Source organism: Dendronephthya gigantea, unplaced genomic scaffold, assembly GCF_004324835.1.
Source record: "Dendronephthya gigantea isolate DGI-Jeju-01 unplaced genomic scaffold, DenGig_1.0 000011F, whole genome shotgun sequence".
Classification (NCBI taxonomy): Eukaryota; Metazoa; Cnidaria; class Anthozoa; order Malacalcyonacea; family Nephtheidae; genus Dendronephthya; species Dendronephthya gigantea.
Genome location: NW_021163021.1, coordinates 160,329 through 176,983, shown reverse-complemented (window position 1 = coordinate 176,983; position 16,655 = coordinate 160,329). Strand labels below are relative to the sequence as shown.

The following is a 16,655-nucleotide window of genomic DNA, read 5'->3' as shown; positions in this document are numbered from 1 at the left end:
TCTATTGACAAGTTTTGTGGATAATAAGATATACCAACAGAATTGCTATATTTGGATAGTTGAACTATCTATCAGTAGGTGCTGTTTAATGTATTCAAAAGGTATCAGATTATTTAAGGTTGACATATGTTTGTGTGAAAAGGTTGTATGCAAAGAGATCTAAGCCCATTAAAGTACACAGCATTAAATGTTAAATGCTCAAGGAAAATTGTAATGTCTAACTGAAACTATTGATTTGCATATATCTATTGACAGCTTTGTTGTACACAATATACATTGTACACTTATACAAGTATATAAGATATACCACAGAATTGCTATATTTGGATAGTTGAACGATCTATCAGTAGGCGCTGTTTAACTTATTCAACGTATCAGATATTTAAGGTTACATATGTTTGTGTTGAAAGGTTGTATGCAAGAGATCTAAAGCCCTCTAAAAGTAGCCTAGCATTAGTTTAAGGAAATATATTGTAATGTCTAACTGAAACTGTTGATTTGCAATATATCTATTGACAAGCTCTGTTATACAAATATATATTGTACACTATTACAGGGATATAAGGTATATCAACAGAATTGCTATATTTGGATAGTTGAACTATCTATCAGTAGGTATTGTTTATTCTATTCAAAAGGTATCAGATATTTAAGGTTCACATATGTTTGTGTGAGAAGGTTGTATGAAAAGAGATCTAAAGCCCTCTAAAGTAGCCCAGCATTAGTTTAAGGGAAATACATTTAATGTCTAACTGAACTATTGATTTGCAATATATCTATTGACAAACTTTGTTGTACACAATATATATTTGTACACTATACAAGTATATAGATTATCTAACAGAATTTCTATATTGGATATTGAACTATCTATCAATAGGTGCTGTTTAACTTATTCAACGTATAGATATTTAAGGTTACATATGTTTGTGTGAAAGGTTGTATGCAAACAAATCTAAAGCCCTCTAAAGTAGCCCAGCATTAGTTTAAGGAAAATATATTGTAATGTCTAACTGAAACTATTGATTTGCAATATATCTATTGACAAACTTTGTAGATAATAAGATATACCAACAGAATTGCTACATTTGGATAGTTGAACTATCTATCAGTAGGTGCTGTTTAATTTATTCAAAACGTATCAGATATTTAAGGTTACATATGTTTGTGTGAAAAGGTTGTATGCAAAGAGATCTAAAGCCCTCTAAAAGTAGCCTAGCATTAGTTTAAGGAAAATATATTGTAATGTCTAACTGAAACTGTTGATTTGCAATATATCTATTGACAAGCTCTGTTTAAAAATATATATTGTACACTATATACAGGGATAATAAGGTATATCAACAGAATTGCTATATTTGGATAGTTGAACTATCTATCAGTAGGTGCTGTTTATTCTATTCAAAAGGTATCAGATATTTAAGGTTCACATATGTTTGTGTGAGAAGGTTGTATGAAAAGAGATCTAAAGCCCTCTAAAAGTAGCCCAGCATTAGTTTAAGGGAAATACATTTAATGTCTAACTGAAACTATTGATTTGCAATATATCTATTGACAAACTTTGTTGTACACATATATATTTGTACACTATATACAAGTATAATAAGATATACCAACAGAATTTCTATATTTGGATAATTGAACTATCTATCAATAGGTGCTGTTTAACTTATTCAAAACGTATCAGATATTTAAGGTTACATATGTTTGTGCGAAAAGGTTGTATGCAAACAAATCTAAAGCCCTCTAAAAGTAGCCCAGCATTAGTTTAAGGAAAATATATTGTAATGTCTAACTGAAACTATTGATTTGCAATATATCTATTGACAAACTTTGTAGATAATAAGATATACCAACAGAATTGCTACATTTGGATAGTTGAACTATGTATCAGTAGGTGCTGTTTTTATCAAAAGGTATCAGATATTTAAGGTTGACATATGTTTGTGTGAAAGGTTGTATGCAAAGAGATCTAAGCCCTCTAAAAGTAGCCCAGCATTAGTTTAAGGAAAATACATTGTAATGTCTAACTGAAACTATTGATTTTCAATATATCTATTGACAAGTTTTGTTGTAGACAATATATATTGTACCCTATATACAAGGATAATAAGATATACCAACAGAATTGCTACATTTGGATAGTTGAACTATCTATCAGTAGGTGCTGTTTAATTTATTCAAAAGGTATCAGATATTTAAGGTTGACATACGTTTGTGTGAAAAGGTTGTATGCAGAGAGATCTAAAGCCCTTTAAAAGTACCCTAGCATTAAATGCTTAAGGAAAATAATTGTAATGTCTAACTGAAACTATTGTTTGCAATATATCTATTGACAAGCTTTGTTGTACAAAATATTTATTGTACACTATATACAAGGATAATAAGATATACCAACAGAATTGCTATTTTGGTAGTTGAACTATCTATCAGTAGGTGCTGTTTTTTTATTCAAAAGGTATCAGATATTTAAGGTTGACATATGTTTGTGTGAAAAGGTTCTATGTAAAGAGATCTAAAGCCCTCTAAAAGTAGCCCAGCATTCGTTTAAGGAAAATACATTGTAATGTCTAACTGAAACTATTGATTTTCAATATATCTATTGACAAGTTTTGTGGATAATAAGATATACCAACAGAATTGCTATATTTGGATAGTTGAACTATCTATCAGTAGGTGCTGTTTAATTTATTCAAAAGGTATCAGATATTATTTAAGGTTGACATATGTTTGTGTGAAAAGGTTGTATGCAAAGAGATCTAAAGCCCATTAAAAGTACACCAGCATTAAATGTTTAAATGCTCAAGGAAATAATTGTAATGTCTAACTGAAACTATTGATTTGCAATATATCTATTGACAAGCTTTGTTGTACACAATATACATTGTACACTATATACAAGTATAATAAGATATACCAACAGAATTGCTATATTTGGATAGTTGAACGATCTATCAGTAGGCGCTGTTTAACTTATTCAAAACGTATCAGATATTTAAGGTTACATATGTTTGTGTGAAAAGGTTGTATGCAAAGAGATCTAAAGCCCTCTAAAAGTAGCCTAGCATTAGTTTAAGGAAAATATATTGTAATGTCTAACTGAAACTGTTGATTTGCAATATATCTATTGACAAGCTCTGTTATACAAAATATATATTGTACACTATATACAGGGATAATAAGGTATATCAACAGAATTGCTATATTTGGATAGTTGAACTATCTATCAGTAGGTATTGTTTATTCTATTCAAAAGGTATCAGATATTTAAGGTTCACATATGTTTGTGTGAGAAGGTTGTATGAAAAGAGATCTAAAGCCCTCTAAAAGTAGCCCAGCATTAGTTTAAGGGAAATACATTTAATGTCTAACTGAAACTATTGATTTGCAATATATCTATTGACAAACTTTGTTGTACACAATATATATATTGTACACTATATACAAGTATAATAAGATATACCAACACAATTTCTATATTTGGATAATTGAACTATCTATCAATAGGTGCTGTTTAACTTATTCAAAACGTATCAGATATTTAAGGTTACATATGTTTGTGTGAAAAGGTTGTATGCAAACAAATCTAAAGCCCTCTAAAAGTAGCCCAGCATTAGTTTAAGGAAAATATATTGTAATGTCTAACTGAAACTATTGATTTGCAATATATCTATTGACAAGCTTTGTTGTACACAATATACATTGTACACTATATACAAGTATAATAAGATATACCAACAGAATTGCTATATTTGGATAGTTGAACGATCTATCAGTAGGCGCTGTTTAACTTATTCAAAACGTATCAGATATTTAAGGTTACATATGTTTGTGTGAAAAGGTTGTATGCAAAGAGATCTAAAGCCCTCTAAAAGTAGCCTAGCATTAGTTTAAGGAAAATATATTGTAATGTCTAACTGAAACTGTTGATTTGCAATATATCTATTGACAAGCTCTGTTATACAAAATATATATTGTACACTATATACAGGGATAATAAGGTATATCAACAGAATTGCTATATTTGGATAGTTGAACTATCTATCAGTAGGTATTGTTTATTCTATTCAAAAGGTATCAGATATTTAAGGTTCACATATGTTTGTGTGAGAAGGTTGTATGAAAAGAGATCTAAAGCCCTCTAAAAGTAGCCCAGCATTAGTTTAAGGGAAATACATTTAATGTCTAACTGAAACTATTGATTTGCAATATATCTATTGACAAACTTTGTTGTACACAATATATATATTGTACACTATATACAAGTATAATAAGATATACCAACAGAATTTCTATATTTGGATAATTGAACTATCTATCAATAGGTGCTGTTTAACTTATTCAAAACGTATCAGATATTTAAGGTTACATATGTTTGTGTGAAAAGGTTGTATGCAAACAAATCTAAAGCCCTCTAAAAGTAGCCCAGCATTAGTTTAAGGAAAATATATTGTAATGTCTAACTGAAACTATTGATTTGCAATATATCTATTGACAAACTTTGTAGATAATAAGATATACCAACAGAATTGCTACATTTGGATAGTTGAACTATCTATCAGTAGGTGCTGTTTAATTTATTCAAAAGGTATCAGATATTTAAGGTTGACATATGTTTGTGTGAAAAGGTTGTATGCAAAGAGATCTAAAGCCCTCTAAAAGTAGCCCAGCATTAGTTTAAGGAAAATACATTGTAATGTCTAACTGAAACTATTGATTTTCAATATATCTATTGACAAGCTTTGTTGTAGACAATATATATTGTACACTATATACAAGGATAATAAGATATACCAACAGAATTGCTACATTTGGATAGTTGAACTATCTATCAGTAGGTGCTGTTTAATTTATTCAAAAGGTATCAGATATTTAAGGTTGACATACGTTTGTGTGAAAAGGTTGTATGCAGAGAGATCTAAAGCCCTTTAAAAGTACCCTAGCATTAAATGCTTAAGGAAAATAATTGTAATGTCTAACTGAAACTATTGATTTGCAATATATCTATTGACAAGCTTTGTTGTACAAAATATTTATTGTACACTATATACAAGGATAATAAGATATACCAACAGAATTGCTATATTTGGATAGTTGAACTATCTATCAGTAGGTGCTGTTTAATTTATTCAAAAGGTATCAGATATTTAAGGTTGACATATGTTTGTGTGAAAAGGTTCTATGTAAAGAGATCTAAAGCCCTCTAAAAGTAGCCCAGCATTAGTTTAAGGAAAATACATTGTAATGTCTAACTGAAACTATTGATTTTCAATATATCTATTGACAAGTTTTGTGGATAATAAGATATACCAACAGAATTGCTATATTTGGATAGTTGAACTATCTATCAGTAGGTGCTGTTTAATTTATTCAAAAGGTATCAGATATTATTTAAGGTTGACATATGTTTGTGTGAAAAGGTTGTATGCAAAGAGATCTAAAGCCCATTAAAAGTACACCAGCATTAAATGTTTAAATGCTCAAGGAAATAATTGTAATGTCTAACTGAAACTATTGATTTGCAATATATCTATTGACAAGCTTTGTTGTACAAAATATATATTGTGCACTATATACAAGGATAATAAGATATACCAACAGAATTGCTATATTTGGATAGTTGAACTATCTATCAGTAGGTGCTGTTTAATTTATTCAAAAGGTATCAAATATTTAAGGTTGACATATGTTTGTGTGAAAAGGTTGTATGCAAAGAGATCTAAAGCCCTCTAAAAGTAGCCCAGCATTAGTTTAAGGAAAATACATTGTAATGTCTAACTGAAACTATTGATTTTCAATATATCTATTGACAAGCTTTGTTGTAGACAATATATATTGTACACTATATACAAGGATAATAAGATATACCAACAGAATTGCTACATTTGGATAGTTGAACTATCTATCAGTAGGTGCTGTTTAATTTATTCCAAAGGGATCAGATATTTAAGGTTGACATATGTTTGTGTGAAAAGGTTGTATGCAAAGAGATCTAAAGCCCTGTAAAAGTAGCCCAGCATTAGTTTAAGGAAAATACATTGTAATGTCTAACTGAAACTATTGATTTTCAATATATCTATTGACAAGCTTTGTTGTAGACAATGTAACCGCGAGAGTCCGTAATCTGTTCTCGCTGTTACAGGATGAAAGGGACAAAGAGACCCAAATTCGATACGTGCATACTACAAAGTTACATCAAACGGTGTTGTCTGATATTTGATAAGCTTCGTTGCTTACGGTTCAAAAACTAAATAAACAATATATAAAACTATGTACAATACAGGATATAAACTTAATACACTACGAATTAACTTACAACAAATCACGAATTAACTTACGTTGTGTCCCTTATTGCCTTACATCGATGCCGTATGCCATAGATATTTAGTTCTAGTTTTAGACACTGTCCGGTATAACATATCAAACTTAAAAAACGTTAAATATTCGTATCATCACACCTTATATACTGTGGTTGTAATTACCATAATTAATGATCTGTGGCATTAACAGACAATATATATTGTACACTATATACAAGGATAATAAGATATACCAACGGAATTGCTACATTTGGATAGTTGAACTATCTATCAGTAGGTGCTGTTTAATTTATTCAAAAGGTATCAGATATTTAAGGTTGACATATGTTTGTGTGAAAAGGTTGTATGCAAAGAGATCTAAAGCCCTCTAAAAGTAGCCCAGCATTATTTTAAGGAAAATACATTGTAATGTCTAACTGAAACTATTGATTTTCAATATATCTATTGACAAGCTTTGTTGTACACAATATATATTGTACACTATATACAAGTATAATAAGATATACCAACAGAATTGCTATATTTGGATAGTTGAACTATCTATCAGTAGGTGCTGTTTAACTTATTCAAAACGTATCAGATATTTAAGGTTACATATGTTTGTGTGAAAAGGTTCTATGCAAAGAGATCTAAAGCCCTCTAAAAGTAGCCCAGCATTAGTTTAAGGAAAATACATTGTAATGTCTAACTGAAACTATTGATTTGCAATATATCTATTGACAAGCTTTGTTGTACACAATATATATTGTACACTATATACAAGGATAATAAGATATACCAACAGAATTGCTACATTTATATAGTTGAACTATCTATAAGTAAGTGCTGTTTAATTTATTCAAAAGGTATCAGATATTTAAGGTTGACATATGTTTGTGTGAAAAGGTTGTATGCAAAGAGATCTAAAGCCCTCTAAAAGTAGCCCAGCATTAGTTTAAGGAAAATACATTGTAATGTCTAACTGAAACTATTGATTTTCAATATATCTATTGACAAGCTTTGTTGTACAAAATATATATTGTACACTATATACAAGTATAATAATATATACCAACAGAATTGCTATATTTGGATAGTTGAATTATGTATCAGTAAGTGCTGTTTAATTTATTCAAAAGGTATCAGATATTTAAGGTTGACATATGTTTGTGTGAAAAGGTTGTATGCAAACAGATCTAAAGCCCTTTAAAAGTACTCCAGCATTAAATGCTTAAAGAAAATAATTGTAATGTCTAACTGAAACTATTGATTTGCAATATATCTATGACAAGCTTTGTTGTACAAAATATATATTGTACACTATATACAAGGATGATAAGATATACCAACAGAATTGCTATATTTGGATAGTTGAACTATCTATTAGTAGGTGCTGTTTAATTTATTCAAAAGGTATCAGATATTTAAGGTTCACATATGTTTGTGTGAAAAGGTTGTATGCAAAGAGATCTAAAGCCCTCTAAAAGTAGCCCAGCATTAGTTTAAGGAAAATACATTGTAATGTCTAACTGAAACTATTGATTTTCAATATATCTATTGACAAGCTTTGTTGTAGACAATGTAACCGCGACAGTCCGTAATCTGTTCTCGCTGTTACAGGATGAAAGGGACAAAGAGACCCAAATTCGATACGTGCATACTACAAAGTTACATCAAACGGTGTTGTCTGATATTTGATAAGCTTCGTTGCTTACGGTTTAAAAACTAAATAAACAATATATAAAACTATGTACAATACAGGATATAAACTTAATACACTACGAATTAACTTACAACAAATCACGAATTAACTTACGTTGTGTCCCTTATTGCCTTACATCGATGCCGTATGCCATAGATATTTAGTTCTAGTTTTAGACACTGTCCGGTATAACATATCAAACTTAAAAAACGTTAAATATTCGTATCATCACACCTTATATACTGTGGTTGTAATTACCATAATTAATGATCTGTGGCATTAACATTCTCGCCCCTTTAAACGATCATCGTTTAATTTATAACCTTAGCATTAATACTGTATAATGTATATTGATAACACACAATAAACTGAAAACTGTCAATTGAAGATGTTCACTTATCTAGTTCACAGCTCTTCGGTGTCACTTTTCTCTAATAACACCACCAGTTTCGAAATTGGACGGTGAAGCTCTGCGTTGGATGTTCTTAAAACTACGCTTCTCACGTACCCAGCAGAATCTAGATTTGTAGTAGTGACACGTCCCATCAACCAAACGTTCCTTGATAAATTCTCGTCTTTAAGAAGAACTTCATCACCTACTGCTACATTCCGTCTAGTTGTTGTCCATTTATGCCTTTGTTGAAGTAATAACAAATATTCCTTCTTCCATCTGCTCCAAAATAGATTGGCTAAGTATTGTACACGGCGCCAACGACGACATGCGTATAGGTCTTCGCGTTCGAATACACCAGAAGGAGGTAGAATTATCTTCGTTTTCACTGTAAGGATATTGCTCGGAGTTATTGGGGTTAGGTCGTCTGGATTACTGGATGGGAAAGTTAAAGGCCGAGAGTTAATAATAGCTTCTACTTCACATAGTAACGTATGAAATGACTCATCATCCAGTTGTTTCCCATTTTCGAGAAGTATCCCAGCTAAGATCTTGCGTACGCTTCTGATTTGTCTTTCCCAGACCCCGCCCATGTGGCTTGCTGCTGGAGGATTGAATCGCCATTCAATGTTCATTTGATTCATCTTGCTTTGAGTTCTTAAATGATCCATCTGAGCAAAGGACTTGTCAAGCTCTGATTTTGCACCGACGAAATTTGTTCCATTATCGCATCTAATTTGTTGAACTGGTCCTCGTCGAGCCACAAATCGCCTTAATGCATGGATGAATGAGTCGGTGTCAAATGAATTAGAGACTTCAATATGAATCGCTCGACTATGAATCGCTCGACTTGAGAGACAAGTAAAGAGAGTTCCATATCTTTTCAAGACTTTCCTTCTGTCTTTAATGTAGAATGGGCCAAAATAATCTACGCCAACATAGGTAAACGGAGGAACTGGATTTACTCGTTCCACGGGAAGGTCAGCCATCTTCTGCTCAGTTGGTGATGCCCTGATCCGGCGACATGTTACGCATTTGTACAGACAGCTACGGAAGGCTGAATTGGCACTGACTATCCAATATCTTTCTCTTAAGGCGGCTAAAACGTGAGCACGTCCAGCATGACCCAAACTGCGATGAATATGACGAATTATAAGCGTTGTTACATGATTTTTTGGTGGCAGGATACTAGGGTATTTCGTTTCCTCTTGCAAGTCGGCTTTGGAGAGACGACCACCAACGCGAAGAATGCCTTGAGAGAGGAATGGGTTGAGTCGATGGATAGAACTTGTCTTCTTAATCTGAGCTTTCTTTTGTTTCTCTAATTTTCTTACTACCGTTTCATCTGATTTCATGATGTCATTGATGGCTCGTATTTCTTCTCCGTACGACTGTTCTTGAACACATCGAATAATTGCATCTTCGGCTTCTTTTAACTCTTGTAGTGTCATTGGTGGTACTAATGGTAGTGGCTTTCTTCCCTTTGAGATTCGGTTCTTGCCATCCACTGTCAATTGTTGCAGGTTACGTGCTTTGTTTCGTAATCTTCGTTCTTTGAGCAACTTGCGAACTCGGAGCATTATTGCAACAGCCTTCCTTAAGCGATACCAGTCTGAATAATATTCAATTAATTTGTTGATTGAAGACAGAGAATTGTCAACCTTAACCGCTAAGCTGCTAACGGCTTTCTTAACTTCTAGATCGTTGATCGATGCTTCACTCAATGATAACGGTTGTTCTGGCCATTCTGCTTCTTCTTTCCATAGAAAATCTGGACCCTGGATCCATTGACGTAGCTGGGGAAAGGACTTTCCGTCTAGTCCTCTTGAAGCGTAATCTGCTGGATTGTCGCTGGATTGCACATATCTCCACTGTGTTTGGTCAGTCAAATCTCGTATCTGTTGCACTCGGTTTGCTACGAATACATGGAATCTCGTATGTTCGTTCAGGATGTATCGGAGGACGGTAGTCGAGTCAGTGTGGTATATTCTAATGTCAGGCTTATCTTCAATTTCATCAGTAAGCAATCGACCCAGACGTGCGGACAAGACTGCCGCCACGAGCTCTAAACGTGGTATGGTCACGACTTTCACCGGAGCAAGACGGGACTTGCCCATTAGGAAGGCACAATGAATTCTTCCTTCATCATCTTTCAAACGAAGATAGGCCACCGAACCGTATCCAAAAAGGCTTGCGTCGGAGAATAGATGAAACTGTCTCGACACGACTTTTCCAAAGCTCGGCGGTATAAAACTTCGGTTGACTTGAACTTGAGAAATCATTTGTATGTCATTTTTCCATTTGGCCCAGCGAACTTCATACTCATGTGGAATTTCGTCGTCCCAACCCAACCGCTGTAATTGACAAAGCTCTTGCAAGATCTTCTTTGCAGGCAAAGTAAATGGAGCAGCAAAACCCAAAGGATCGTAAAGTGAAGACACTGTTGACAAAATTCCTCTTCTGGTAACTGGTTTGGAGCTCAACGTTATGCGAAATTCAAATGTGTCAGATTCTATGGACCAATGGACTCCAAGAGCACGTTCTAGTGGAAGCTTATCATGATTCAAGTCTAGATTTTTTATGTGAAATCCTCCGTTAGCACACGCATGACGTAAATCTTTAATTAAGTTGATTGCCGTCGTCGTGTTTCCGTTTGATTTTAGGCAGTCGTCTACATAGAAATTGCGCTCAATTGTTCTTGCGACTTGTTGACCAAACTCTTTCTCGTTATCGGACGCAGTTTTCCTTAGAGCGTAGTTTGAGCAGCTTGGCGAGGAGACAGCACCAAACAAATGCACCGTCATACGATATTCTTGCATGTTCGAGTTTAAATCGCCATTGGGCCACCACAAGAATCGCAGGAAATCACGTTGGCTGAGAGGTACTTGCACTTGATAAAACATAGCTTCGATGTCAGCCATGAAAGCTATTGGGTCTTGTCTGAATCGAATTAAAACGCCAATTAACGTGTTGGTAAGGTTCGGACCAGGGAGCAGTTGATCGTTAATGGAGGTTCCTTGAAATTGAGAACTACAGTCGAATACAACGCGGATTTTTTCTGGCTTTTTCGGGTGGTACACGCCGTGATGTGGGATGTACCAAACTTTCCCATTCTCAGATGAAGATGGTGAAGGTACTTTCTCTGCGTAACCCTTAGCGATAACTTCTTCCATAAACACCGTGTAATCTCGTCGATACTGTTCGTTCTTTAACATTTTCCTTTTTTGCCATTCCGCTCGTTTGATTGCTTGGACTTTATTGTTAGGCATCGTAACATCGTTAGTTCTGAAAGGCAGAGGAATTTCATAGTGTCCTTCGTTGTAACGAATTCCAGTTTCAACTTTCTCCATAAACTGTACATCTTCAACGGAAAAACTCTTTCCATCTGCATCCACGCGAACTACATCGCGTTCATTGAAGTCTATCGCCAACGCGTCAAGCAACGACTTGGGTGTAACGATCTCTTTCACGCTCTGAATTTCACGTACGGTGATACGATTGACACAAACCTTCTCAGTGTTTGATTGCGACTGTTCTGGACACAGAGGTCCACTAACTGTCCATCCATGATGAAGAAGAACAGCGAAAGGACCGTCACTTTTACTTGGTATCACTTTCAGTGGTTCGTGGGCCATGACGCAATTTCTACCAATCAATAATCCAATCTCTAACTCTGGTTGCAGTTTCGGAATTTCTTTGGCAACAGTTTCAAGGTGAAGCCAATTTGCAACAATTTCTGAAGTTGGCATTTGGTTATGATCAACGGGAATGAACTCTCGGGTATACAGCTTTTCAATTCTGACGGGATTCTCGTTCTTCAAGTCCGTCACAATCAGGTCGTTAAGAACGTTGCATCTCACATAGCTCTGCCCGTGCATTGTACCAAGTTGAAGGGCTGTTTCCACACCTTTTATTCCCAACTGATTCTGTAGGTTTTCTGTAATAAAAGATCCACCACTGCCGTTATCATAGAACGCATACGTGGTTATAGATTTATTGCTTCCTTTCTGCTTCACTTTCACTGGAAGAATCGCGTGGTATATAATGTTCTTAGTGTCGTTCTGCTTAACATCACCGGTATTGACTGAAAAACCAATACAGCCGTTGTTTACTTTGTTCTCCATCTCATTATCATCATCTTTATTTTCTGGAAGATTCCCTTTTGCCAGCAGATTTAAAACCAATAATGTGCAATGCAGTTGGATGGTTCTTACCACAGGTGTCACACGTCTTCTTCTGCAAACATCCTTTCGCGATATGGTTATATCCATAACATGAAAAACACATTTTCTTCTCATAAAGAAGCGACTTCCTCTTATCAATAGACCTCTTCAGGAATTCAACACAATCATCAAGTAAGTGGTTTATACTGCACCATGGACAATATTCTGACTTGCTTGCTTCAGAATTTGCACCTTGTTGAGGAATAGCCGGTGGTTCAGGGGGTTTGATCTTAGCAGCAAAGCTTTTAGTAACGTCGCTGATTTTTTTCTTATCTCTGGCATCAAATCGTTTCAAAACATCTTGCTTCAAGACATCTTTACTATATACAGGATGATTCGCCGACTCAGCGCATTCGTCAACAAAGGTGACCAGATCATCAAATCCTGGAAAGTAGTGATACCCCCCACTCTGGCTACGGAAGTAATTAGTATGCAAAGGCCTGCTGAAAGTAATTAGTATGCAAAGGCCTGCTGAAAGTAATTATGTATTCATGATGTGCCTTGCTCCTTTAAGACCTTAACCCTAATTAATTATTCAACCCGATTCGCATCCGACAATCACCCGAAGATTATGTCACTGATTAAGTATTCATAACAACTTTGAGTTAATTTATTCCAGTCGCAAACAACTAGACGTTTTTTAGATATTTATCACTTTAAAATACAAAATGCTAGGATGGCCGAGTTGGTAAAGGCGTTAGACTCAAGATCTAATGTGCGTTGCACTTCGTGGGTTCGATTCCTACTCCTAGCACTATGCTTTTTGTATGTTTGCAATAGTTTAAACGATATTAATTTTTAAGAAAGCGATATCATTAGAATAACTGTACCTTGTTTAAGACGAATTGACCTGGGCAGCTATGATATAAACCTCTCATGATCTGAAGCCATGCTGTCGTGGTTGTCAACCAAATTGTCAACATTAATTCGTACAACTTGAATATTTCTTTCAGCCGATTTTCTCAAACGAGTAGGTGTTAGGCGGAATTAGAAATTGCACACGGTAGGACAATAAAAGGAGCCATTAAGCGGCCAAGTTCCAGCGGCACGTCCCTAATTGAGCATTAATTAACTAAATGACTGAACCCATTGTCAGTTAATGACCTTGTCCAAACGCGTTTATGAAAGAAGCTATTTTGCTTCAGCGGCTAAAGATTTGGACAAGGAACAATGCTATCGATCGTAGCCTGAACGAAAACTGGACCGGCTCCCAGCGTCTACGTCTTGCCAACGCGTGGGCTGACGATAATAACTTGTGTGATGAGATGCCAAGCGAACCGGTCGAAAGCCAAACGGGAGAAGGAAAACGTCCCGTAGACGACGAAAACATTGTATCGCCTGTAAGTGAAAATGTTTGCTTTTCTTTTAAGGTTTTTTCTTTCTTTCAAAATCGTACATGATTTTCGTGTGCTTGCATTCACGTTTTTTTTTTCATTTGTTTATATTTATAGATGCTTGAAATGATTCGTGAGTGCAAAACCGAAGCTGCTCTTGATGTTTTCCAGGAAGCGTTCGATCTTACCGTTGAGGAGAAAGAAGCTATTTTGCTACAGCGGCTAAAGATTTGGACAAGGAACAATGCTATCGATCGTAGCCTAATCGAAAACTGGTCCGGCTCCCAGCGTCTACGATTTGCCAACACGTGGACTGACGATAATAACTTGTGTGATGAGATGCCAAGCGAACCGGTCGAAAGCCAAACGGGAGAAGGAAAACGTCCCGTAGACGATGAAAACATTGGATCGCCTGCTAAACGGCGAAACCTGAAGAATACTTTACCGTCAAATCTGTAAAGCAAGTGAATGTGAGGAAATTCAATACAACAGGTACTGATTTCATTTTATCTTACTTGTAAGGGTCAAATGTTCAAACATGTCTTGTACTGTGCTTAAAAATAAAAATTAAAAAAAAAATGATGATGAAAACTCAAGCCATGATTGAACATCTGATTAGAGTGACGCTAATCCATTTGGGGTTAGTTAACCTACACCGCGGCTAGTTAACCTGCAATCAGACGTTAATGTTTAATCATGTGATCAACAATGTTTTTTATTCTTGTATGATGCTTGTGCATGATACAGTATGGCTTATAGAATAATTATCAAACCCTTACATCCTTATAGAGTTAGGACCCAGGTGTCATTCCACTTGGTGATAATTGGTAGGAGCCCATATAATTATAAAAGCTAAGCCACATTGTACTGCATTTAATATTTGCAGGCGTTGATTATACGATTCAGTTTAATCCCTTGGACGTGCATGGTATATCGAATGTTATGCCCACATTGCATCGTGCATTTCGTAGTTTGTTTGACCGCATTACTGATGGCATGGCTCCCCACGATCAGATTCGCTTCATTATGCATTCAACCCAACTTGACAGGCCCATTTCCCTACCTTTCCTCCCTCGAAATAATCTAACCCCAGAACGTTTCCTGACCGCAGTGGAAAAAGTGGTTCAATCAAATGATCAATTCACCCTGGACGATTCCCTCAATGTGAACGTCGTTCACGTAGAAATGCCCCAAGGCTCCGGTCGAAAACGTCGCGATGTAATTAAGCTCGAGGCCTATTTGGCCAAGAAAGGATGCATCGTCCAAATCAAAAACAAGGACGATATGTGTTGTGCTTGTGTTATTATCGTGGCGAAAGCAAAATATGATCAAGACCCACAATACAAACATATTGCCCACAATCAAAGACCTATGCAAACCCGTCTTGCTCATCGGCTCCACGAATCTGCTGGTGTTCCCCTCGGGCCTTGCGGAATCCCAGAAATTAAAAAGTTCGATGAGGCCCTTCCTGGATACCAACTCAACGTGGTGTCCAAAGAACACCTGAATGCACTTATATACTCCAGTTCCAAAGCTGAGAAACACCTGTACCTCTATCACCATGATAACCACTACGACGTGATCACCAGTATGCTCGCCTTCCTCGCGCGTAAAAAGTATTGCGATAAGTGCAAGAAAGGCTATGATAAAGTCACAGATCACCCGTGTGGCAATCTTTGCAAATTGTGTCATACGCAGGGATGCCCTATCGTAGAATGGGTTCATTGTAACGACTGCAATCGCTATTACAAAAGCCAGGAATGCTACATCCGTCATAAAGATGATGACGGCCCCGCCAAATCCATATGTCGCTCCCTTGAGAAGTGCCAAACATGTGATCGTGTCGTAACTCGTGCTAACCTGAATGATCATCATTGTGGTAAGGTGAGGTGTTCCACCTGCAAGAAATACGTAAAAGCAGAAGGGCACCAATGCTTCCTTCAACCTGTGGAGACCCGACAACCAGAACAACAACGACGACGACGAAACGACCTCCTGAACGATGACGTGGAGGTGCAGGACGATGTTGCAGAACATAAGTCCAATCTCATGTTCTTCGACTTCGAGTGTTTACAGGATGACGGCAAACACATTCCGAACCTCTGCATCGTTCAAAACGAAAACGGCGATGAAACTGTGTTCTCTGGTCCGAATACCAATATCAAGTTCTGCGAATGGCTATTCCAGCCACAGCACGCAAAAACTACATTGATAGTACATAATTTTCAGGCATACGACGGTTATTTCCTCCTTCAATACCTCTACAGTCAAGGCATCACTCCCGAACTAATCCCTCGTGGCGCAAAAATCCTCTCTCTCACCGTTTCCGAGCTGAACATCAAATTCATAGACTCGTTATGTTTTATCCCAATGAAATTAGCCGACTTCCCCCTGAAGTTGACCCCTTTGCATCCTGTCTGACCATTGCCTCTGCCTGCAATCTTGTCTTCCGGAAAAACTTCCTCGAGAAGGACACAATCGCGATCATTCCTCCGTGTGGTTACAAGCCAGAGAACAAACACTCTGTGATTGCAATGAAAATGCTGAAATGGGTATCCCAGCGGGACAATATTAGCATCCGTCATGCTCGTAATCACGGGGAGAAACGTATCGGTAAGTATCTTGTCGACGGATTTAACGAAGAAAGCAATACGGTGTGGGAGATTCATGGCTGTTTTCTGGCACGGGTGCGACCGGTGCTATACC

The 16,655-nt window shown here is 36.1% G+C and overlaps 1 protein-coding gene and 1 non-coding gene across 2 annotated transcripts; one reads left to right on the top strand and one right to left on the bottom strand.

Moving 5' to 3' along the window:
* Positions 1-8,406: 8,406 nt before the first annotated feature.
* LOC114518566 lies at positions 8,407-12,516 on the bottom strand. The gene has a single exon (XM_028538589.1). The coding sequence runs from the start codon at positions 12,514-12,516 to the stop codon at positions 8,407-8,409; it is 4,110 nt and encodes a 1,369-aa protein (XP_028394390.1).
* Positions 12,517-13,285: 769 nt separating this feature from the next.
* Trnal-caa lies at positions 13,286-13,369 on the top strand. Its single transcript has one exon. It is a non-coding gene; the product is annotated as a tRNA-Leu (tRNA).
* The last annotated feature ends 3,286 nt before the right edge of the window (positions 13,370-16,655 follow it).